The 24103-nt window shown below is 45.7% G+C and overlaps 1 protein-coding gene across 4 annotated transcripts in view; it reads left to right on the plus strand.

The window, feature by feature from the left end:
- The window catches only part of myo16 (myosin XVI), an 878535-nt gene that overhangs the window by 701089 nt on the left and 153343 nt on the right, over window positions 1–24103 (plus strand). For all 4 annotated transcript variants that reach the window (XM_068034136.1, XM_068034135.1, XM_068034137.1 and 1 more), the window contains 3 exons: window positions 1596–1774; window positions 8047–8124; window positions 8543–8748. In XM_068034136.1, coding sequence (XP_067890237.1) covers window positions 1596–1774; window positions 8047–8124; window positions 8543–8748 — 463 coding nt within the window. The remainder of the gene's footprint in view (window positions 1–1595; window positions 1775–8046; window positions 8125–8542; window positions 8749–24103) is intronic.

Genomic DNA, 24103 nt, shown 5'->3' on the forward strand with positions numbered 1-24103 from the left:
ATAAATAAGTTAGAATTGGAATAGCAATCAAGCTATCAAGGTTTCCGAATGATCAAAGCCTATTGTGTGGGTAAGGGGAATTCTGCAAATGAAATGGAACAAGCCAAGTTACAGAGTTTCTCATTATTATCAGTTTAGCTCCTTAGCCATCGATTGTCTCAGTGCCAATTTCTTTCAACATTTATGACTAGATGTTGCTTTAAAAACCACAATTTTAAAGCAAATCTTATATTAAATCCTTTCTGTGGAAAATCAGTCAAAAAAAATCTCAAAATGTGACAAAGGTGTTTTAGGTTCACTGTGCCATTTAGTGGCCAGGTAATAGGGATGGAATAATTGGCCTAAGCTTCAACAGGCTTTTTGCTTACAGTAGGTTATTTAGTCAAATCAGACATTCATACCCATCCACTCCCAGTAGACTGATACTGGATCGCAATCAGGTGTGGAAAAACTTTCCGACTTTCTCCTATCCAACTCAGGTGATGTACAGCATTCCCAACTGCTATCAGCCAAACCAATATGGACCCGGGACCTTACTGATCTGTAATAGGACTTGACAGGGTAGATGCAGGAAGGATGTTCCCAATGGTGGGTGAGTCCAGAACCAGGGGTCATAGTCTAAGGATACGGGGTAAACCTTTCAGGACTGAGATGAGGAGAAATTTCTTCACCCAGAGAGTGGTGAGCCTATGGAATTCGCTATCACAGAAAGCAGTTGAGGCCAAAACATTGTATGTTTTCAAGAAGGAGTTAGATATATCTCTCGGGTCTAAAGGGATCAAAGGGTATGGGGAGAAAGTGGGAACAGGTTACTGAGTTGGATGATCAGCCGTGATCATAATGAATGGTGGAGCAGGCTCAAAGGGCCGAATGGCCTATTCCTTCTCCTATTTTCTATGTTCCTATGTTTCTACTATGGGTATGGAGTCAAATATCGGCCAGATTGGCAGATTTCCTTCCCTAAAGCACATCAGTGAACCAAATGGATTCTTATGACTGTCTAATAATGTCATGGTCACCATTACGGATACTAGTTTTTTTTTATTCCAGGTTTATTTAATTAATTGAATTTAAATTCCCTACTTCCATAATTGGATACTAATCCTTTATAAAATATTGGTTAGGACCCACCAGGATTCTTGGCACCACACTTTAGGAAGGACGTAAAGGCATTCGAGAAGGTGCAGATGAGATTTACTAGAATGGTGCCAGGGACAAAAGACTTCAGTTACTTGGAGAGACTGGAGAAACTGGGTTTGTTCTCTTTAGAGCAGAGAAGGCTAAGGGAAGATTTGATAGAGATGTTCAAATTCATGAAGATTTTCATGGAGTAAGTAAGGTGAAACTGTTTCCCGTGGCAGAAATGTTGTTAACCAGAGGATACAGATTGAAGGTAATTTATGAAAGAACCAGAGGTAACCTGAGGGAGGTTTTTAAGCAGCATCTTAAGATTATGTCGGTTTAATCGGCTTATTATGGAAATCAGAGCTTATTTCAAGGAACTGAACTGAAAATGCAGCTTATAAATGACATTAGTTTTAGAATAGCTTGAAAAGCATTTTATTGATAATACTCTTTTCTTATTGAATTTGCAGCCAGTGAAAATGTCGTTATTCACCAATTCTTTCAGGCAAAATTGACTCAGACTGGTTCTGTTATTCCCCCACAACATTGCCTGAGCCTTAGAGGGTCCAAAGCAGTGATGTTGTCTCAGAAAATGCATTCTACTTCTCGAACCAAAGGACCAAAGAAGTTTCTGGATATCAATAGCAAGGTATTGGCGAGTCAACGTTCAACTAATTCAGATGAAGGAAAATGGTTTGATGGGAAACAATACTTTTCAGAATGCATTTTTCTCAATTGGACAATAAGAAATGAGTGAAATCAAATGAGAATTTTTAAAAATATTTTTCAGATCAGCAAAATTAACTTTAGAAATTGACTTTAATTTGAATTTCATTTTTATTAGAAATTCACAAAATTGTACTAATTACTATATAATATTTTTGCATTAGTTGTTGTCTGGGGAACCCTAGATGAAGATCTTCATTTATTTAATTTTGCTTGCAGAATAAAGCATGTACTTAGTAAAGTGCCCTTCTAATTCATGAATAATTTACCAATCTACTGTGTGTGCCTCTTCTTCCACCTTTCGTGCAACCTGGCAGTGGAATGGTAAATGAATGAAAACAATTCTCAGTGAGCATTGTTAAAGTAGCAAATTAAATCTGATGACCCTTTGCAAGCTATTATCTATCCCCCATTGTAATCAACATGACAGGTTTAACAATTGAGGAGCAGGGTTTAATTTAGATTATCTTGCAAACATCCAAGTTGCAACAGTCAGATTTCCTGGAGTTTGTGCTTGATCTTTGCTTATGATTTTGGTTCTGAGTTTGGCTTCCCCTTTTCCTGCCAGTTGTTGTACAATGAATGACCATGAGAGAATGGGACAGACAGAATGAGGCATTGAGATGGGAATGATTGAAATAGACTGAAGGAGACAGAATGAACAAGAAGGCAGAGAAACAACATAGGAGGTAAAGTGATTTAGCAGGCTGGATGAAATCAGCTTAAAAAATGGGAAAATGAGCAGAAAGAAGTTTGATAAGGTGCCACACAACTGATCTATGGCAATAGCACATGAGATATAGTCACAGGGATAGAAAATAGTTGAAATGAAGAAAGCAAAGCATAACAGTAAATGGAAGTTTCCCAGACTGTTAAAATGAGGTGAGGAGTCTTTCACAATGGTCTTTGTTGAGACTGTTCTTATTGCTCTTACTTACTATATAGATAAATAATATGGGCTGAATTTTATAAGCCCACCACCGAAATCAACGGCAGGCGAATAAAATGGCGTGCCCGCCCATGCGACTCTTTTAAATAGCCGGGGCAGGCTGCCCTCCCCCCACACTACCCGATCACGTGGAGTGGGCGGGCTGTCCGTCCCTGGCAATGGCGTCAGCAGCCTGTGCGCAGGCGCTGACGCCATTTTTAAAGGACAGTCAGGCCTACCGGGAAATTTAAGTATTTAAAGTTAAAAAGAATTTAAGAAATACATCTCTTTTGCCCCTCTCCCACCCCCACAATAACAATTAAATTCATTATTTGTCCTTTCCTCCCAATACACTGACCTTTACCATTTGACCTTCCCCCCCCCCCCAACAAATTGCACAACCGTTCACCTACAACCCTTCCCACCATCCTCTGCACCCATGACTCTAAATTGACTCCTTCCCCCCACTCCCGCACTGATAAACTTACCTCCCCCCCGCTAGCCCACAAGTGTTCTGCCTTGTGCTGGCCGCCAGGGTGAAGATTGCTGTGGGACATCAGGAGGCGATGTGATGTTAATTAATTCAGGTATTTTAATTTATTTAAATATTTAGATTGCGCTCCCGTCACCGAGTGCGGAGGGGCTGCCATGAGGCCTCACCGCTACCGGTAATAAGGGGCTGGGCCATGCCGGTGCCGAGGTCTGTGATGGGCCTCCTCTGGCGCCATCTTCAGGCCCCCCTTGCCAAGGATCCCAGCGTCAAGAGCTCCTTAAAATCCAGCGCAATATATTTAAGAATTGGGAACAATATTGAAATTTTATGATGGCACCAAGTTAGGAGGAATGGCAAATAGTTACAAAAACTGCAAAAGACATCAAGACATAAATAATCATTCCAGGTGAGCAGCTAGGGGAAAATGTAGGTCAATTAGGGAAATGTGAAGCAATGTACTTTGTAAGTAAGTAAAGTGAAAGGAAGTATACTTTAAATAGCAATATTTTAAATGGATTAGAGGAAGGATATAAAAGTGTTCGAAAATGTGTAGTATTTTTCACTAGGATGTTACCAAGGATGAGGGGCTACAGTTATGAAGACAGACTTGGCAAATTAGTTTTCTTTTAACCAGAGCTGAGATAGTTGATGAGTGACTGTTAGGGGTATTCAAGAGTATCAGGGTAGGTAGCTCATATGGAAAAAAAAACACTGGTGCAGACCTGACAAGCTGAATGTCATGTTTCTGTGTTATAAGGATCACAACATTCATACAAACAAAGGAAGACGTATTTACATAGTGCCTGTCCTGAGGTCCCAAAGCACTTTACAACTAATTCAGTATTTTTGAAGAGTGGTCAGTGTAGTAATTGTCATGCTCATGAAAGGAACAGTTATGAGCTAAAGTGAATTGGAGCAATTATGAACTGTAAAAATGATCTGGTGAATTAAACTCCAAGAAATGGACACACTTTTGCAGCAGACAAGATGGAATAAGAAGTCAGGTGACCTGTCCTGTACCACAAATATACATAGGGACTGTTGCAAAATAAACCCCATCATTAAGTCTGGACTAGTCCTGGGGAAGGCACATTAAAATGCTAAACAGCCTATTTAATGCTAAATGGCTCCTATCTCCAAGAAGTGGGTTGACAAAAGCCTTCACAAACGGGGAGACTCTGGATTTAAAGCCAAGATAATAGGTGGGACATGACACCATTTTATCAAGTTAAGCCACATTCAAACTCCATTGTGTAACAATGGCCCCACCTTCAAAGACATTGTACAAACACATCAGGGGAGAGCATCTATAGTCAGCTGACCAAAACAAAACCTGATAAGGCTTTTTCTTAAAAAGAGAGACTTCTCTGAAAGACAGATTAGAAAGCCAGCCAGCCAGGAAGATGAGAAATCCATTCCAGTCAAGCAGCTGACCCTGCCTGCAACATCTTTAAACCACAGAGGCAGAAACTGCAAGGGGACCTTGAAAACACCTCACCTGAGAAATCTTAACAGGATTCTCACCACTGACTTTGACTGAATCTTAACCAAAGGAGTCTGCAATATGTCAGTAAGCCAAGAAAAGGAACATCAGGCCTGCACTGTTGTTTAAAAAATCCTCCCAGAAAGCCAAGAAGGTTTAAAAGTGAACTCTTTTTACAAAAGTCAGACTTAAATGCATGCTATCCTCTAATCTCTATCTCTTCTTGTGTGTGTGCATGTGTGAGTGGGTGAGTTTGTGAATATTTTTCAGGTATTATTTAACAAATAATTTATCTTTCTTATAATTCCACGAGAAAACATGTCATTTGTCTGTCTATTTGACCTCTAAAACACTCAGGGACTAAAACAATGAATTTTCAATGCCTGAAAGAGATAGGGGGCTGAATTTTAGTAGCGCACCGTAAATTGTGGCAGCGCACTTTGAAGTCAGCAGCCCACCCATGCGGAGAGGCCACCGCAGAGCTCCTGCGATATTTTGAGCAGGAGCTCATTAGATGGAGGTGGTGGCCACTCCGTCCCAGGCAATGGCGTCCGGCGCCACAGCACAGGTGCCGGCGCCATTTTTAAAGGGCATGGGGCGGAGCGGCTGCCACCTCTACATCTGAGCTCCCACTCAAAATATCGCAGGAGCTGTGCGTTCTCCCCGCCACACTCCCGACCTGAAAATTTCACTCCTCCCCACCAGTGTCACGCCCCAGAACTCCAAATGGAGTTCCGAAGGCGCAGGAGTTGTGGCCGGCGGCCGGAATATTGGTGTGGGATGGCTGCCGGGACAAGCTAAGTTAATTTGAATGTTTTTAAATTAATTTCAATATTAAAATGAAGGCCCCGCCTGCAGCAAGGGGCTGCACAGAGGCCTCACTGCCGCCGGTAAAATGCGGCGGGGCCTTCCCAGCGTTGACGGTCGTAGTGGGCCTCTCCCAGAAGAATTTTCCGCCCCCCCCCCCGCCATAAGCCCATCATCGAAGGGCTAGTAAAATTCAGCCCCTGGACTTTTGCTATTTTAATTTTAGTTTTGTTAAAAAAAACATTTTTATTATTTTTACCTTCATCAAAACCTAATCCAGGCTTAGTACCAAATGGGTTTTTTTCCCAGTTCTTAAAGCAATAATTTTGGATGATGTTATTCAACATATTGATATCTAAAACCATCCCCAGTACAAAATTGTGCAAATGCAGGTGATAGGAATGGTGGTAACTAGTAGCCACAAAGAATAATTTACTGCCCCTGTAAAAAAAAATCTTCCTCTCTTATGTTTCTGTTCTTTCAACATTTTCTCATTGTCAATGTGAGTACATTTTTTCACAGATCCAGTTAATAAAGGAGGGGTTATTGGGCTTATGCTGTTGACTCTGTTGACTCTTCAATTGCAGTAGAAGGGAAGGGATAGGTCACAAATCAGGGCCAATGAATTGCTCAGCAGATTTAAAGTAGGCTATTACAACCAGGTGAGAAAGGTATCTTGGGACCCCTCTCAGCCTTCACCTGGTCTTACCGTAACAGGATTTAATTTTAAACACTCAGTGCTGAGTTACCTATCTCCACTGGGTTGAAAGTAGGGACAATGTAGTCAGCCTCAGGGCTGTGGGTCAGAAAAGAAATGATAACCTGGGCATCAGCTAACACCCACTGTATGCTTGGGGGTATGAAATGGGGTGAGACACTGGCCTGACATTCATCACCTCTGCAGTTCAACAGCCTGTCAAGACATACTTGTTACTAATGGCCACTTGGGCAAACTGTTGAATTTGTACCCCAGCAAGGAGTCGATGCCTTCAGGAAAAGAGGGAAGTTTAGGAAGTTGGCTGAGAAAAGTGCTGAGGAATAAGACCTTTCTTTCATGGGGCTGGGGGTAATTTTCTGCTTTACACTGCAGCAATGTCTTCTCCATGAAAGTAGTATATATCAAAATAATACTAGCATGTTGACCATCATTCTCCAACTATTAAAATGAATGGACAAAAACTGTGGGCATTATGCTTATGATTTTTCTGTAGGCCTAGCACCCCAATTGTAATGCAAACTCTGAAAACCAGTCCTCCTGTTTGTATCGAAAAAAGTAAGCTCTGCTAAGTAGTGGTTTGCTCTCTCAACATAAGTTCATACAACTAAAATTAGAAGAAGCATATTGTGAAGCTTGAGGAACAGCACCTCATCTTTCTAGTTAGGTGCTTTACAACCTTCTGGACTGAACATTGAGTTCAACAATTTGCGATCATAACCATTGCTCCCACTTTTCTGGACAGCAGGTACTGGCAATAATTCTGATGTTGCTTTTCCCGCTCCACTACACACATCCTTTGTTTTTCTACCTATCTCATTACCATCCCCTTTTGCCTTGCACCATCCTCCCTTTTGTCATTTAATCTCTCCTGCCTTCCACCCTATCACAGACCTTCCTTTTTGTTCTTTCCTGCCCTCCCCACTTTCTGTACTTGCATAAAAAATGTTAAACCACTTTTTCCAGTTCTGACAAAAGGTCATCGACCTGAAACTGAATCAAAGGCGGAAACTTACCGCCTTTGAAAATATTCTTCCATTGGTGACAAATACAGGTCCTGCCACTTCTGGGTGCCCAATCGGAGAGCCTGCAGCTTTGGAAGGCTGGCTGCTCCACTGGGAGCCTCAACATGGAGGTGCTCTCGGACCCATGCACCAAATTTAATAATGATAAGGGCCGAAGCTGGTAGACCCCTTGGAGCAGAAGGGAAGCCCTCCGGTGGAGACGTTTGGCCTCCGGGCATGGCCTTTCCCGCCTGCAGCCTTGTTATTGGGGTATGGGGCCTACTGCACAGATGGCCACCTGGGCTGCTGCCAGGAGGCTGTCTCCACTGAGCTGCTGGGCTTGGCAATCAGTGGGAGGCTGCTCCAACACCCTGAAGATCCCGGCGGAGTCCTCCCAGTCCACCTAAGCGTCCTCCTAATTGCTGCTTATTAGCTACCTCCCACTGCTGGGTGAGTAGCCATTGCTGGTAGGACCCCACCTGCAGCAAGATCACTTGGAGACAGGAACGCATCTGACCACCAACCTGATGGACTTTTCTGATTTCCCTCCTGGTACCACCTCCAAACCTGCTTCCACAGGTCTCATAAGATTCCGCCCTCTAACTCTGTCTCTGTCTCTCCACAGATGCTGCCTGACTGTTTTTTATTTCAGCTTTCCAGCATCCACAGTATTTTATTTTTGAAGAAGACCTTAAGTAGCTGAATTGTCTATCAGACTAACTAATTCCCCTGCTTTACAATTGTATTACTTTTCCTTTCCCTCAGTTTTTGAAAAAGAGAGCAGCAACGTTCCTCCAACGTCTGGAGCGTGGTGGGCCCATAACCCTGGCTGCTCAGCTCAGGGTAAGTATTTAGGAACAGCTAACAGCAATCTTAAATGCCTGGTATAGTTACCTTACTTCTAAACATTGAACAATGAAGGCCATGCATCTGAACTAGAATCTCAGTTTCATGAACACAGGAAGATTTCTCTTGACTACATCATCTCATAAGTAATGTAAGTGACCAAGGATAGAATAAGATAATTGTCATTTCTGAACACACAGTTCAGTTTTATGTGACTGTTGTTCATTATGAACAGTGACCATGTAATTTCTAGTTTGAGAACATTGCAGGAGTGCAAATTAACTTTCTTGCTATGTCAAATAATAAGAATGGAACTATTCAGAAAGATGGATAATGAGATAAGTGCTAAAAAAAAAACTTTTTAGAGACCTAAATATAGAAAGAATACTAAATCCTGTACTTCTGTTCTCTCTAGAGTTCAATTAGTGAGGTAATGGGAAAGCTCCAGAATTCAAGTCCTCACTTTGTACACTGCATCAAACCCAACACATCCAAGCAGGCAGACATGTTTGACAACTTCTATGTGTCAGCTCAACTGCAGTACATTGGTGTATTGGAAATGGTGAAGATGATCCGCCACGGGTACCCTGTGCGGCTATCTTTCAGCGACTTCCTTGCAAGGTAGGTGCTTTGTAAAGTAACCAAGGTTCAAAAGTAATTAATATTCTGAAGCACAACCATGCCTGTAACATACAATTTACTGCTGTTTCTACTTGCTACTTGCAGTAATGTCGAGGGTTAGTTTATGTTGAGAATTAGCCATGGGGAAATACCTTTGTTGTTTTGACTTCAAGGAGAGTAGTGAAGTCTGCATTTATTGTAACCCTACTAATTATATCTGCACTGTTCATTTACCTTTTTAATCCCCAAGAAATGTGTCCAACAATGACCATCACACTGTCACTTGGATACAATGCTGAAATAAAAGACAACACAAAATAAATATTTCAAACAAAATTTATAAATTGCACATAAATGTCAACTAATCACCTTTGTGTATTTCTTTAATGCCTGTCTTCTGTGTGCCTTTGCTTGTCCTAGTGCTTCAATGCAATGCTACCCCATTGGCTGCAGCATGGCTGGTGGAAGGCTGCTGGCTTTCAGTGGGGAAGACTGTAGATAGCCTTGCAGGATGGCCTCAAGCAGCCCTGACCTGAGAAGGCCCGGCCTTGCGCTGCAACATCTTGGCATTGACGGCAGGAATCTGGGCTAGCTGGCTGAAAGGCAACAACGAGGGCCAGCTCATAGGTTTGTGCTCCATGGAGCGACTGCCACTGCCTCAGGCTTCGGGAATCCTAGTAACCAGTTGAAGGACAGATTTCTGGACTGCTGTGATACCCTGCAAACCTGAACACTGGTATCTGAAGCCATGAAGGCAGCAGTCTGAAATTGCATAGCAAAATGCTCAGCTTGCATGAGAGCAGTCTGAGCTCCATGACAACAAGCTGACCTTGCATACAGACATCTGAGCTTCCACTGCAGCGGCCAGACTTTGGTTGGCTTCTGCTTCTGCTCCAATGGAAGCTAAGACATTGACTATGAGGTGCTGCCTCATGGTTGAATCCACAAGTGTGCTAAATGGAGTTTGCCACCTCTACACTGGAAAGGATGGGGTCCAAGCTCTGCATAAAGCCCTGTGCCAAGTAGTTCACAAACTCCTCCATGCTCCTTGACATTGCATGCAGGTTTTCTGACATGCCTGCCAATGTATCAAGCATTTCATTGTGCATACACATCAGCTTTTTTCTGTAACCTGCCCCATTGAAGTGCTCATCTGAGTCCTTTGCAGTACAGTCCATGTGCAACCTTGCCTTCCAGTGAGCTGACACATGCACCACCCTTACCCCTGTCACTCAGGTCTGGTGTCTCACCACATGCAGATCTCACCGCTAAGCCATCCTCTAAAGTACGTGCAGTGTTAGCACCTGAGCTGGTGGCTGCAAGTCTGAGGTCAAGTACTGGAGCTGAATTTTCATCACAGAGGTGGGAACAGGAGCCAGGATTTTGGTCAGAAACCTGCCTCCATTGGAAAACTGATTCAGGTTCAGGTCAGGTGAAGTGTGGGACTCATCCATCACTGGGACTGCTGATTGTCCTGAGGGAGAGATGGACAGTTTGTGCCAAAGCCTTCCACAGCATCAGAGGAAAGTGAGATGTCACAGAGGATCTGGAGGCCTGGCACTAGGGGCAGGGCATCTTCTATTCCAGAAAAGTTGTTGTTGAAGGATGATGCTGGAGTCAATCTTTACTCAGTCTTACATTTATTGTACAGAGTAAAAGGATTACAAACATGTAGTTCCTTACTCAAAACCTCCACCAGTCTTGTTAAGTGTCTCCTTATATGTGTTCAAGTAAGACCCCAATTAACACCCTCCACCTGCATATAATTAAACAATTGATATACAATTAACAGGGCAGACCCTCATTTCATCGATGTTAACCTGGATCTGATGCTCAAGGTCACGAGGTAGAGGAGGGAGGTCCTCTTCCCAGAGGGTGGCAGGAGGAGACCCCCTCATCGTGCAGTAGAGGCACATCTCTGTTCAGCATTATCCTCCTCCGCCTCCAATTCCTCATCCTCTCTTACCTCCTACTTCTCCCCCAGTGAGCTGTCTCCTTCCAGGTCTTTATTGTCCTCAAGGTCCACACCACTCTGGAGGGTCATGTTATGGAGAGCACAGCAGACCACTATAATGACCAAGACCCTTGTAGAAGAGTATTGGAGGGCACCACCCGAACAGTCCAGGCACCAGAATCACTTCTTCAGAAGCCCGATGGCCTGCTCAATGGTTGGCCTGCTGAGCAGGTGGCATTGTTGTATCGCTTCTGTGCCCTGTCTGGGGATCCCATAGAGAAGCCAGTAACCATCACTTCAAGGGATTTCCTTTGTGCCCTTGGATCCATCCATGCACTTTATGGATGGGAGTGAAGATCCGAGGTAGCCTGGACTGGTGGAGGATGAAGGTGTCATGGCAGCTGCCAGGAAAGTGAGTGCACACATGGAGGAAGCTCTTGTTCTGGTCACAGACCAGTTGGACCTTGAGGGAGTGGAAGCTCTTCCTGTTGATGGATCTCATTAGCCGGTCACTGGTACCTTGATGGTTATATGGGCACAATCGATGTTGCTCTGGACATGGGGGAATCCAGCAATGGCGGCGAAACCCAATGCCCTCTGTGCCTTCGCAAGCCCATCAGTTTCAAAGTGGATGTAGTCCCCCCCGCCCGCCTGAATATGGCATCTGTGACCTGTCTGATGGTGTGATGAGCTGCCAACTATGAGATGCCACCTAGGTCCGCAGCTGATCCCTGGAACGACCCATTTACATAGAAATTCAGGGCAACGGAGACCATGACTGCTGCAAGTAAGAGACTGCCATAGGCACTGTGAGGCCTCAGTTCATTGTGGATCAGAGCACAAATGTCTGAGACCATCTGCCTGGATAGGCGGAGCCTCCTACAGCACTGGCACTCTGTCATTTGCAGGTAGCTGAACCTTGGGCAGTCGGCCCAATGTTATGGGTCGTGCCTTCCTCCTCTTGCAGCTCCCCCGCCATTCTCCTCTGGCCTTTTGCTGTCCATAAAATTGCATCTGCTGAAGCTCATTCTGGCTGCTCTGTCCAATGTCATAATATCCTTTTCCCATCTGAACTCCCTCAGCTGGGCTTTGTGCATTCACCAGGCCTTCCCCTGCCAACCCCAGATGCTCCAGTGATGCTCATATCCCTCCAGATTCCAACACTCACCACTGAGTAAAGCAAGTCTTCCAGCTCCACCAATGGCTACTCTGTGGCATATTTGGAGCAGCTGAGCTTTATTCTGGACATCTGCATCATGTTAATCAGCCCTTCCTGTAGCCCTCATGGCCCTCCACATTGTACATGTCTTCGACATCCTACCGTACTCCATACATGCTCTTCCTTTGAAAATCTCAAACTGCTGCTGACAAGCCTGTTAATGAGCTCCACAATGAGCTCAACAGGTAATTGTGAGTGCGAGCTTGCCATTCCCTCCCTCCCAGCATCCCTTTAAAAATACTTTTACTTTCCAGAGGTGGCAGGACCCAGTGCCAACCTCCAAGAGCATGATCTTTAAGTGGCACGCACACTTGCTTCTGCTCCCAAAGGGCATTGAAAATCTGACCCTTGATGTTTCTTCTTCATCACTGTCTTCCTTCTCTTCCACCTCTTGCTCTACCACCACTACCTGGCCAGATTGTAGTTCTTGAGTATCTAACAGGAGAAAAGCACAAGGGTAGGCTGTGATGAGGAGACGGGTTACAGTGGGGTGGTGAGGGGAGGGAAAGGATGGTTACACTATCTATCGCTTGTAAATCAGAAGAGGTTGAGTGATAAGGGGTAGCAGAATGTGAAAAGGAGGATTAGCTATGAGGATACCATCATCTTCAATGGTTTCAGAGCTGCTGCTGGCCACATCCTCAGTGATCGTTGATCCAATGATGGCAACTACTGGCTTAGAGGTGTGCAAAGGAAACCCGACCCAAGTCCAAATGCTGGACCTAGAAGCCCGACCTGACCCGACCCGAACCCGACACATGCCGTCGGATCCCATCGGGGTCAGATCGGGTAGCAGGCCTTTACCCATGTACTGATGTAAAGGCCTGCCACCCGACCCAACCCCGACAGATCCCGACGACGTGTCAGGTTCGGGTCGGGTGGGGTTGGACTTCCAGGTCCGGCATTCGGGCTCACTTCGGGTTTCCTTTGCACACCTCTATATTGGCTCCTCCATCAGGATAAGAACATGCAGCCAAGCCTGTCCCTGCAGATTAGCTCCTGTTGCCTCCGGCTATGCGCCAACTTGTCCTGCAAGAGAGAAAGAAGTGTGTTAATGAGTATGGTGCAACATGTTTGGGTGATGTGGCTGGCAGTGTGTGCAAGCTGTGATATGCGGGTGAGAGGCTTGCATCAGTGCTAAGTATGTGAGGATGACGTGAAGCTATGAATGTTAGGTATGAGTCATGATTGATAGAGATTGTTGATAGATAAGTGACGCGCTGTCATGCATTGAGCAGTGTGTGAGTTTAGTGGTGCGGTTGGTGGGATATGGCATTTGAAGATACATTCGCTGACCTTGACCACTCGTGTGAGTACATTGAACTTCTTGCAACATGACATCCAGGTCCTTGAGGCTAGACTCCTGGAATTGACTGCCATGGTTCTCTGGTCCCATTGCCTTTGGAAATTTTTCTGGAGGGCCTCCTGGTCCCCTGTTGATGGATGGATGACATCTCTCCTCTTCTCCACCTCCTGTACCAACGTGTCCAATACAGCAACAGAGAACCTTGAAGTACACTCCCCACTCATCCTGCTCAAACTCTCTTCCACAACAGTTCCGGCACCTGCTCCAGCCAGAATGCATCTCCCTTTAAGAGGTGTAGGTTGGCTTTCAGGCTAGCTTTAAGTGGTGCTAGCCTTGCACAAATCTGTCCCCTGCTGAGATACGCAGCCATTTAATAGTGTGTTTAGCTCATCGAGCTGCATGCAGGAAATTGTTTCGATGGGGAAGATCCTGGCTTTTCAGCCTCATCAGATTGGTGATTGGGTTTTATCCTAATGAAACAGTTTTGGGATTAGTATTTCCAAGGGATGTGGGTGTCCACCCAAACATACTGGAATCCACAGCTCTTCAGCTTGTAAGTACTATTTACAATCTGGATACAAGTTCAATAGTTAAGATAAGTTACTCAAACCTGAATAGATGCATACCATTGTGTTGTCTGATTGTATCAGCTATCTCTTCACTTGTATATTCATGAAGTCACTCGATTGCATCTGTGTCTCTGTATGAATAATTTCATTTCAGCTCCCGGTTTGTCTTAAAAGTTCAGTTAAAAGTCCTGTTGGTTCCTGGGATACGAAACTTTGTTCTGTTTTCTGACAATTATCAATTGACAAACAACCTTTGCAGTACAGCGCTTGATCTTTAAATGTTGGCTCCCTTTAACTTGAATTGTGTTCTTGCTGAAGGACCAGCCACACCCGTCCCAATGTAGCCAACACATCTTTCATTCTTATTATTCTTTTTTTGTCTGTATGGTCACCCCTGCCCTGCTATAAGATTCTGTCCTGCTGTGTTCTTCATATTTTCTCTCATTCTTGCATGGGATGTGAGCATCACTGACATGGCCAGCATTGTTGCCCATCCCTAATTGCTCTTGGGAAGGTGGTGGTGAGCCGCCTTCCTGAACCGCTGCAATCCATCATATACATGCTGTCCTTTGCATCATTATCAGTAAATATGTTGTTATGACCAGATGCGAAAGGTGTGTAAGGGTCTTTGGCTGTCTTTACCTGGTTTATTGTAACAGGGTTTAATTTTAAACACACTGTTTTGAGCTCCCCGTTTGTGAATCCTTGTTCACAACTTTCCAATTATAAGGCAAAGAAATGAGCACAAACAGACTTTCCTTGGTTTAAAGAAGAAAGATGAAATTTATTAAACCTTAAACTTAAACTCTAATACAGTTCATGTCTACGGATATACAATGCTCCCATGCTAGCATGCACACGTGATATAAACATGCAGATAGGGACAGAAAAGAGCAGAGAAAAAGATAAGTAGAACAGTTTGAGGCAATATCTTGTTACTGTTTCTTGAGCTCGCTGTAGTCCTTGATTGAAGATATGGTCTTGCTTTTCGTTGGGGCCCAGTAGTCTTCTTAAAACCTTGTTCATGTAGAAAACCTTTTCTATCTCTGAGTTTATGTGTCTTCAATGGTTTCAGTTCCCTGAGAGATGAGCAGGCAGGAGAGGAGATGTTCTCAGTCCATGAGCACACGGCGTTTTCTGTCTCAATCCCTTTGTTGGGAGTTCAAATTCAAAAACTCCAGCCAGCTAGTCATGTGACTAAAACTGGTTTGACCACTTCTGTGCATTGGAGAAGCAACTGCTGGGTCCCCATTATTTCAACATTGTCTGGTACTATGCAAATGTCCTTCCAGTCAGGGCTTGCAATTTTAAGTTTTAATGTTCATGTAGTGAAATAATATGTGCCTCAGTCTTGGCAGGTGGGGTGGTTTGCCTGACAATGTGGTTCACAGCCATGGAGTTTTATCTGTTTGCCATTACTCCCAAATTCATGTGTGTTGCTATATTGTTCAGTCATCAGTTTGGTATGAAGTAATGGATGATCCAGAACTTCTTCGATCTCTGTTTTCCAACATATAGATTTAAAATTCCTTATCCTCATTCACAAATCCTTGTGTGGCCTTACTCCATCCTATCTCTGAACCCTCCTCCAGACCAGCAACTCAGCTCACACCGTTTTTGAATCTAAACTAGTGTGTTTCCACACTCATGGTCAATGGAACATCTTTCAACCATCAAGATGCCACATTCTGATCTTCTCGCAGGCTTTGACTTCATCCTCCCCAACCTTTAAAAGTCTCCTCAAAATCCATCTCTTCAACCGCATCGTTGATTACCTCCCTTAACTCTTCTCCTGCTTTATTGTCCAGTCAGACTGTTTTTCTACATTAGACTTACACTGTTAGTCTTGCTTTAAAAACTCCTGAAAAAGTTACACCTTGTTGTTGTGTAACAGAAATGTTAGCCGGGTGCCATTTCCAGTGTGGCCCGAGTGATGCACTCTGACTGACAGGATGGTGGCACAGGCATGCCTTACATGCACTGGAAGCATGCAGAGTGGGTGGATTGTGAAGTCAAAGAGCCTTTACCCCGATTTGATGCACGATCTGCCGTATTGAACTGCACAGATTCAGCTAATGCCCACTCCTAATCACTTCCAGCTGAATATGAGTGCAACTGCATGAGGGACCTCGCCGTCCCCCCATCCCCACCACCATCACGCCACAACTAACATGATTTAAAGGGCTAACCATCCAACTTCCAGGTGTGGTGCTTTTGACTCTTGCTGGTGCAAAGTTAGTAGAAGTACTGTGTTGCGTTATTGGAGGAGTTTTGTCAACTTTTTATATTTTCAAGGGAGTGGTGATGGATCTTGACAAGAAAGTCAGAGGAGTTGTTTGGCCTGTCAGGAGAAAGCCTGTTTCAGTAATAGGGGCTGTGGTTACAGTCTCTCTTGGGCTGCAGCATGACTTGGAAGTGGAGCACAGACAGCAGAGAGGGGAAGCAGTGTGAAGAGGGAGGAGGAGGAGCACTTCTCAATAGAAGGCCTGACACATCAAGGCTCTTTAGAGAGCATTTCTCCTACTTCCACTTCAGTTCAGGAGCAGTCTCTGATGTCACTGCATTTCAACAAGGAAATGATCACTCAACTGTGCCATCTCCTACACATGCTGTGATCATAATCAGAAGATCCTCTCAGTGAATGCCTACTAAAACAAGTCCTTAATGATGAGGTAGAACGGCAGCAGAGAAGGAAAGAAAAGGAAGCAAATACTGCATTCTGGATCCCACTACCTTGTGGGATGTCCTGCCCCGTATGTTCAAAGATCTGTGGGTCGGGAATAGGCCTGTTCAGTTACCTGAAGACCCATGGCACAAACTCGTGACCTTGAGTAGAAATCATCATCAAATCAAGGGACAGCTGCCGCCGCCTGCCTCCTATCCTGGCAGCAACCATGATGTCTTCCTCCTGTGCCTGACAGCCATACCCGCCATCTTTAAGCCACCACAAAGAACCAGAGGCTGACTGCTCAGTGACAAAGGATACCCGTTATACACCTGGCTAGTGGCTCTGCTCCACCATCCAACCATGTGAGAGCTATGCAGCAACAAGGAATGTCATGAAGCAAACCATCAGCGTCCTGAAGCAACGGTTCCGCTGCCTGGGTCATGCAGAGTGATCCCGCCAGTACTCACCAGAGCATCATTTCAAGATTGTGGCGGTCTGCTGCGGGATCACAAACCTAGCTATCATGAGAGCGCAGCCTTGCCACCATGCTCTACAGCCAATGAAGTAGTTTTGAGGTGCAGTCACTGTTGTAATTTAGGAAATGCGGCAGCCAATTTGTGCACAGCAAACTCCCACTAACAGCAAAGTGAAAATGACCAGATAATCCGTCTTCTGTGATGTTGATCAAGGGATAAATATTAGTCAGTATAACTCCCCTGCTCATCTTCAAAATAGTGCCATTGGATCTTTTACATTACCTAGGAGGGCACATAGGGCCTCAGTTTCATGTCTCATCCGAAAGAGAGCACCCTTTAGGTACAACACTCTCTCAATACTGGAGTATCAGCCATGACTTTTATATTCAAGGCCTCGGGCTGGATTATGTACAGGAGATGGGGCTCCTGATGCCTTGCCGAAAAGTCGAAGGGAACCCCGCCTTCACATATTTCCAGCCCCCCGGAGCGATCCTCTGGTCTTTTGGGGTCAAAGATTAAGGAGGGGGGATCCCCTTCCCTTTAAAGACAATAGGGATGGGGATCCCGCCCCCAAGAGCTGCCGGCCAATCACAGGGTTGGCAGCTCAGCAGTATTGGCAGCACCACCAGGAATGGTGGTCACTGCTGATACTGCAGAGGCCTCAGACCCAGGTCCAGCGCTGGAACGCTGGAGAAGAGATAGGTGAAATGGGGTCGACAGGGCCAGACCAGAAGGCCCTGGCGAGGGGGGTGAGGGAGTGAGCATTCGGTCCAGTGGGAGGGGGTTCCCAGGAGGATGAATCGGTTCCCAGTGGGGGTCCTCTGTGGGTCACAAATTGCCCAAGAAGGAGGGACCCCCACCCCAAGCCCACCAGGAGGGTGCCTCATTTTCCAAGGCACCCTCCCTGTCTGGCAGAGGGCCCCCCACTGCTGGTTAGATCCCATTGGCAGTGGGAAGAGGCCCTTAAGTTGCCTCTATTGATCTCTGGGCGGGAAAGCCGTTGTTGGCCTATCCCACCCCCGGGAGAATCGTAACAGGAATCCCGACATCAGGTTCTGAGGTGGGCGATTCTGCCCCGATTCTCTGCCCCCACCGCCACCCACCAACCCCACCGCGCCACAAAACCCGCCGTCAGGATGAGAACAAGATCCGGCCCCTAGAGTGGGACTTGAGCCCAGATCTTTCTGATTCAGAGGCGAGAGTGCTCCAACTGAGCCACAACTGACACTGTAAGTGAACCCAAAAAAAAATCCATAGCAATTTTATCCAATATTTTTAATTATACATACAATACTCAACTATTCACCCTTGTGCATTCCCTTAGTGCCTGTCTTCCAGATGCCCTTGCCTGTCCTAGTGCTCCTATGTAGTGTTACCCGAATGGCTGCCGACTTTCAGTGGAGGAGACTTCACATGGCCTTGCAGAACGACCTTGTGAACCTTGTGTGCCTGGCTTCAAACTGTACCACCTCGGCCTGGGTGGCAGCAGTCTGGGCTGGCTCTCTGACAGGAAACATTAAGGACATTAAAATAAAAGCAAAATACTGTGGATGCTGGAAATCGGAAATAAAAACAAGAAATGCTGGAAATACTCAGCAGGTCTGGCAGCATCTGTGGAAAGAGAAGCAGAGTTAACGTTTCGGGTCAGTGACCCTGCTTCAGAAGATCCTGATGCTGCCAGACCTGCTGAGTATTTCCAGCATTTCTTGCTTTTATAACAGTAAGGACATTGGTGGATGGCAGTGGTGGGTGCATGAATGCTGTCATACTGAAAAGTTGTGCACCATGAAGCGACTAGCACTCCCCTGGGCGGTGCTTCAGCAATCCTAGTAATCAGTTAGAGTACTGATTGCTGGACTGTTGTGATAGCCTGCATGTTCCTGTGAGCACTGATGTCCGCAGCCATGGAGGCAGCATTCTGAGCCTGCACGCCACCAAGCATACATTTCACAACCTCAGTCTGAACTTTCATTGTCTCAGTGCTGCAATGGAAGCTGAGACATTGACCACCACCAGATGCTGCATCACATGTGGGTCAACAAGTGCTGTCATAAAGTTGAACACCATATCCACGCTGGAAAGGATGGGATCCAAGCTTGCACAAAGCCCTGTGCCAAGTTCAAGCCGGACTCCTCCATGCACCTTGACAATGACAATAGACTATTTGGCAGGCCTGTCAATGTACCTCTCAGTGTTCTCCTTTACACTGCCCCATCTAAGTCCTTATCTGAGTTCTTGGCAGCAGAACTCATCTGCGATCTTGCCCTTCAGTGGGTTGGCATATGAACTATCCTTTACTGCTGGCCTTGCTACAACCCATTCATGTCCGGGGAATCAACACCTGCAGATACTGAGACCGTACTATCCTCTAATGTGTGTGCTGTGCCAGTATCTGAGCTGGTGGCTGCAACTGTCAGATCAAGTGACAGTGCTTCTACATCAGAGGTTTGTTGTAGCTGTTGCACTTCCTCCTGAGGCTGCAGTGGCTGACCAGGCAGCACTCTTGGATGTTTGAAAGCAGAAATGCTGAAGGGGAGAGTCAGGATGAGAAAGGGGATGGGGGGCGGGGGGGATGTGGGTGTGGGGGGTGGTGCATGGGGGGAAAGCAAGAGGCCTATACTCACATCATCTGCAGCTTGCACTTCTTGCCAGATAGCAGGGTTGGAGGAGTGATGGGATTTGAGAAGGGGCATATGACACAAACATATTGCAGTCTGAATGTTCTCATCAACGCTGGATGCAACAACCTCAGTCAGAGCCATGATGCAGAAGACTGTCTCCTCCAGAGGGTTCAGGTGATACAAGTGTGCCTATCCCCCCACTAGTTCAACTCTACTCCCTCCTGTTATGGGCCACCTTGTCCTGCAAAAGAGAGAGAAACATGTCAGTGATTGTTTTGCTGCTATAGGTAAATAGATGGTGGCATGTGGAAGCAGTGAATGGTGCATGTGAGATTGGCAGCATTGGTAGCTGTGTGAGGGTGAGGTGGAGTATCTGAAGGCTAGGCATGTGTCCTGATTGCTAGAGATTGTTGATGGGTGAATGATGGGGGTGTGGTGCATTGAGCAGCATGGGAGTTTGATAACAAGGTGAGTAGCTGATATCTTTTGAAGATGCATTCACTGACCTTGACTGCCCATGTCAGGTTATTGAACTTTTTCTGGCAGTGCTGCCATGTCCTCGGGGCCAGACACAGGGAATTGACATCCCTGGCTACCTGCTCCCATTCTCTTTCCAGGGTGTGCCTTGAGGGCCTCCAGGACCCCTGCAGAAATATGGCATCTTTCTTCGCCTTCCACCTCTTAGTCTGATGCCTTCAGCACTATATCAGAAAACCTGGAAGCCTGTTGCACTATTTTCTGTGCATTTGCTTCTACCCAAGTCTTCCACAGGCTTCCCCTTCAGTGCAGGCTAGCCGTACATGAGTGCAGTTCCCCTTCAAGAGGTTCAGGCTAGCCGTGTATCGTGCTGGTCATGCTTGCTGCTTGGACCCCTGTTGAGCGTGCATCCAGTTAGCAGCACATTCTATGCTGGGTTGCATGCTGAAATCATTTCAATCACAAGGCAGTATGAAGTTTGCCTGCTGCCTGCCTGAACTGGGCAGGGGGTGATCGCTGCATTTGCTGGCCCCAGCATCCAAAAGCAGGCCCCAGCATCCAAAAGCAGGCCTTGACAAATGTTTCCGCCTAAGTGTTTTTAACTTCCTGGTTTGCTGTGTGTGAATCCTTCAATGTGATTGGCTACTTACTTGCTTGCTGACATCACTGCGCTACATGCCAAGACTACCTTTTGTCTTGGCGTCAGATTTAAACTGCCGTCAGAAAAGGGAAAAACTACACCACAGAGATTGCTAATTCTGTGTGTGTACTTTTCTTCGAGGTCAGCAGCGAGCACCTTTGCTTCACCACTGACTGCAAAATCCAAGCCAATTAATTATGGAAATTAATAATGATGGCCAATACAAAATGTATGTATCTCACTCACCTCAGCCTGAGTATCATTGTAATCCTACTTGTCTGCTCACAATGGTAGAGGTAAGCATGAGAGAGATTAATAACAGTGAAGAGAAAAAAGGGCTACAATTAAAAGAGCAGGGAGAGAGAAACAGAAGGGAAAGAGAGATAGGATGGCACAGTAAAGGAGATTGTCTGAAATTTTCCACAGTATAGGTTGTTTGGTTAAAATATGTCCATGACATTCATGATTTAATTATAACTTCCATCGTTATCATTCCTAGTCTTTAATTTTTCCATGGCTGCCTATACCTTCATCATTAATAATCAGATGTCTATGTTGGGCAGTGCATTTCCTTGACCATATTTTAGACCAGTAGTTAGTTCCTTGTAGAAATAAATAGTTACGGGAACTAATTATGAATGTACAAAAATAGACAGGTAATTACCAACTGGTCCGTCGAGCATGGTGTAACTTCTGCCCCCCAGCCAACTGAAAATTCTTGGTCGCTCAAATACCAGGGGCAGCATCTGTGGAGATAGAAACTGAGTTAATATTTCAAGTCAGTGACCTTTCATCTGAACTAGAAGAGGCTCGAGCTTTTAACAGCTTAGAAGTAAATACAGAGATGTTCCTCATCTATCGGTTAGACACTTTACAACCTTCCAGCCTCAACATTAAGTTTAACAACTTCAGATCTTAAGCACTGCTCCCATTTTTCTGGGGGAGGGGGCGGAGGGGTTGGGTGCAGTTGGGGGTGTGTCGGAGTTTGGTGGTGGTGATGGATTTAGGATGCAAAAGGTGAGTCTCCAGGAAATATGTTTTTGGAAAGGGTAAGGATGGAGATGGAGAAGAGCCTTGAAAATCCTGCACAGTTTGGAAAGAATGGTTGGGAGATGGAGAAGGAGTGGGAGACAAAGGATAAAAGCAGTAAATGTAGCTGCATGGATAGGCTGAATCTTAGAGACAAATAATTCCAGGATGTCCTTGCATTTGATGCTGGTAATGGTTCTGCTGTTACAATTTACACCTGTCCTGGAGCCATCGTTTGTTTCTTTACTTGTCCCCTTTTGCCTTGCACCATCATCCCTTCTGTCATTTAATTAGTCTTGCTCTCTACCCTATCACAGACCTTCCCTTTTATCTTTCCTCTGCCTCACCACAAGCCCCCCGCCCAACCTTTCCCTCAGCTCTGTACTTGCTTATAAACTGTGAAAACCCAATCTTCTCCCAGTCTGATGATAGGTCAACAACTTGAAATGTTAATTCTGTTTTTCTCTCCACCAATGCTGAGCTGCTGAGTCCACTACCACACCTGGTCCCCATATTAGCTAATGTTGCTAAAGGTTCCCCTTTCACAAGCAATGTCCCCTCTCCCCTTCAAAACCTCTATCATTACCCCTAGCACAAAAAACATCTTATCTATTTCCTCATTTCTAATGGGCGGCACAGTGGTGCAGTGGTTAGCACCGCAGCCTCATAGCTCCAGCAACCTGGGTACTGCCTGTGTGGAGTTTGCAAGTTCTCCCTGTGACCGCGTGGGTTTTCTCCCACATGCCAAAGACTTGCGGGTTGATAGATAAATTGGCCATTGTAAATTGTCCCTAGTGTAGGTAGGTAGTAGGAGAATTGAGGGAAGGTAGGGATGGGAGAGGGAAATGGGATTAATGTAGGATTAGTATAAATGGCTGGTTGATGGTCGGTGTGGACTTGGTGGGCCGAAGGGCCTGTTTCGGTGTTGTATCACACTATGCCTCTAATCTTTCTTTCCATTTGCTTGCGTTGGTCAGTAATTGTTTCCCTTGATTTAGACTTGAGTGGGGAGATCTTCTTGATGGTTGGCCCAAAAGCTCTCTTAATGCCATCATACATTCCTCTGATGTTTCCTGTGTCGGAGACCAGCTGAATACAACTGCATAGCTGTTGCCAGTAGTCATTTGCACAGCGCCTGGCTGTTCTTTGTGCAGCACTTCTGGCTACTTTAAGTGCTACAAATGTTAACCGCTGGGTGGAGCACCAGCTAGAACTGTACTCCAGGGAAAACATTGTCACTGATACTGCCCTCAATGCAGCCCAGTCTCTGCCAATCATGGATGAGCTGGACGAACAACCAACAAAATCGGAACTCAGTGATGCCATTGATTCTCTAGCCAGTGGAAAAGCCCCTGGAAAGGACGGCATTACTCCTGAAATAATCAAGAGTGCCAAGCCTGCTATAGTCTCAGCACTCCATGAACTGCTTTGCCTGTGCTGGGATGAGGGAGCAGTACCACAGGGCATGCACGATGCCAATATCATCACCCTCTATAAGAACAAGGGTGACCTCGGTGACTGCAACAACTACCGTGGAATCTCCCTGCTCAGCATAGTGGGGAAAGTCTTCACTCGAGTCGTTTTAAACAGACTCCAGAAGCTGGCTGAGCATGTCTATCCTGAGGCACAGTGCGGCTTTCGAGCAGAGAGATCCACCATTGACATGCTGTCGTCCCTTCGCCAGCTACAGGAGAAATGCCTGAACAGCAGATGCCTCGCTACGTTGCTTTCATAGATCTCACCAAAGCCTTTGACCTCGTCAGCAGACGTGGTCTCTTCAGACTACTAGCAAAGATCGGATGTCCACCAAAGCTACTAAGTATCATCACCTCATTCCATGACAATATGAAAGGCATAATTCAGCATAGCGGCACCTCATCAGACCCCTTTCCTACCCTGAGTGGCGTGAAACAGGGCTGTGTTCTTGCACCTACACTGTTTGGGATCTTCTTCTCACTGCTGCTCTCACATGCGTTCAAGTCTTCGGAAGAAGGAATTTTCCTCCACACAAGAACAGATGGCAGGTTGTTCAACCTTGCCCGTCTAAGAGCGAAGACCAAAGTACGGAAAGTCCTCATCAGGGATCTCCTCTTTGCTGACGATGCTGCATTAGCATCCCACACAGAAGAGTGTCTGCAGAGACTCATCGACAGGATTGCGCTGCCTGGAACGAATTTGGCCTAACCATCAGCCTCAAGAAAACGAACATCATGGGACAGGACGTCAGAAATACTCCATCCATCAATATCGACGACCACGCTCTGGAATTGGTTCAAGAGTTCACCTACCTAGGCTCAACTATCACCAGTAACCTGTCCGTAGATGCAGAAATCAACAAGTGCATGGGAAAGGCGTCTGCTGCTATGTCCAGACTGGCCAAGAGGGTGTGGGAAAAT

This window comes from Heterodontus francisci, chromosome 6 (assembly GCF_036365525.1).
Source record: "Heterodontus francisci isolate sHetFra1 chromosome 6, sHetFra1.hap1, whole genome shotgun sequence".
NCBI lineage: Eukaryota > Metazoa > Chordata > Chondrichthyes > Heterodontiformes > Heterodontidae > Heterodontus > Heterodontus francisci.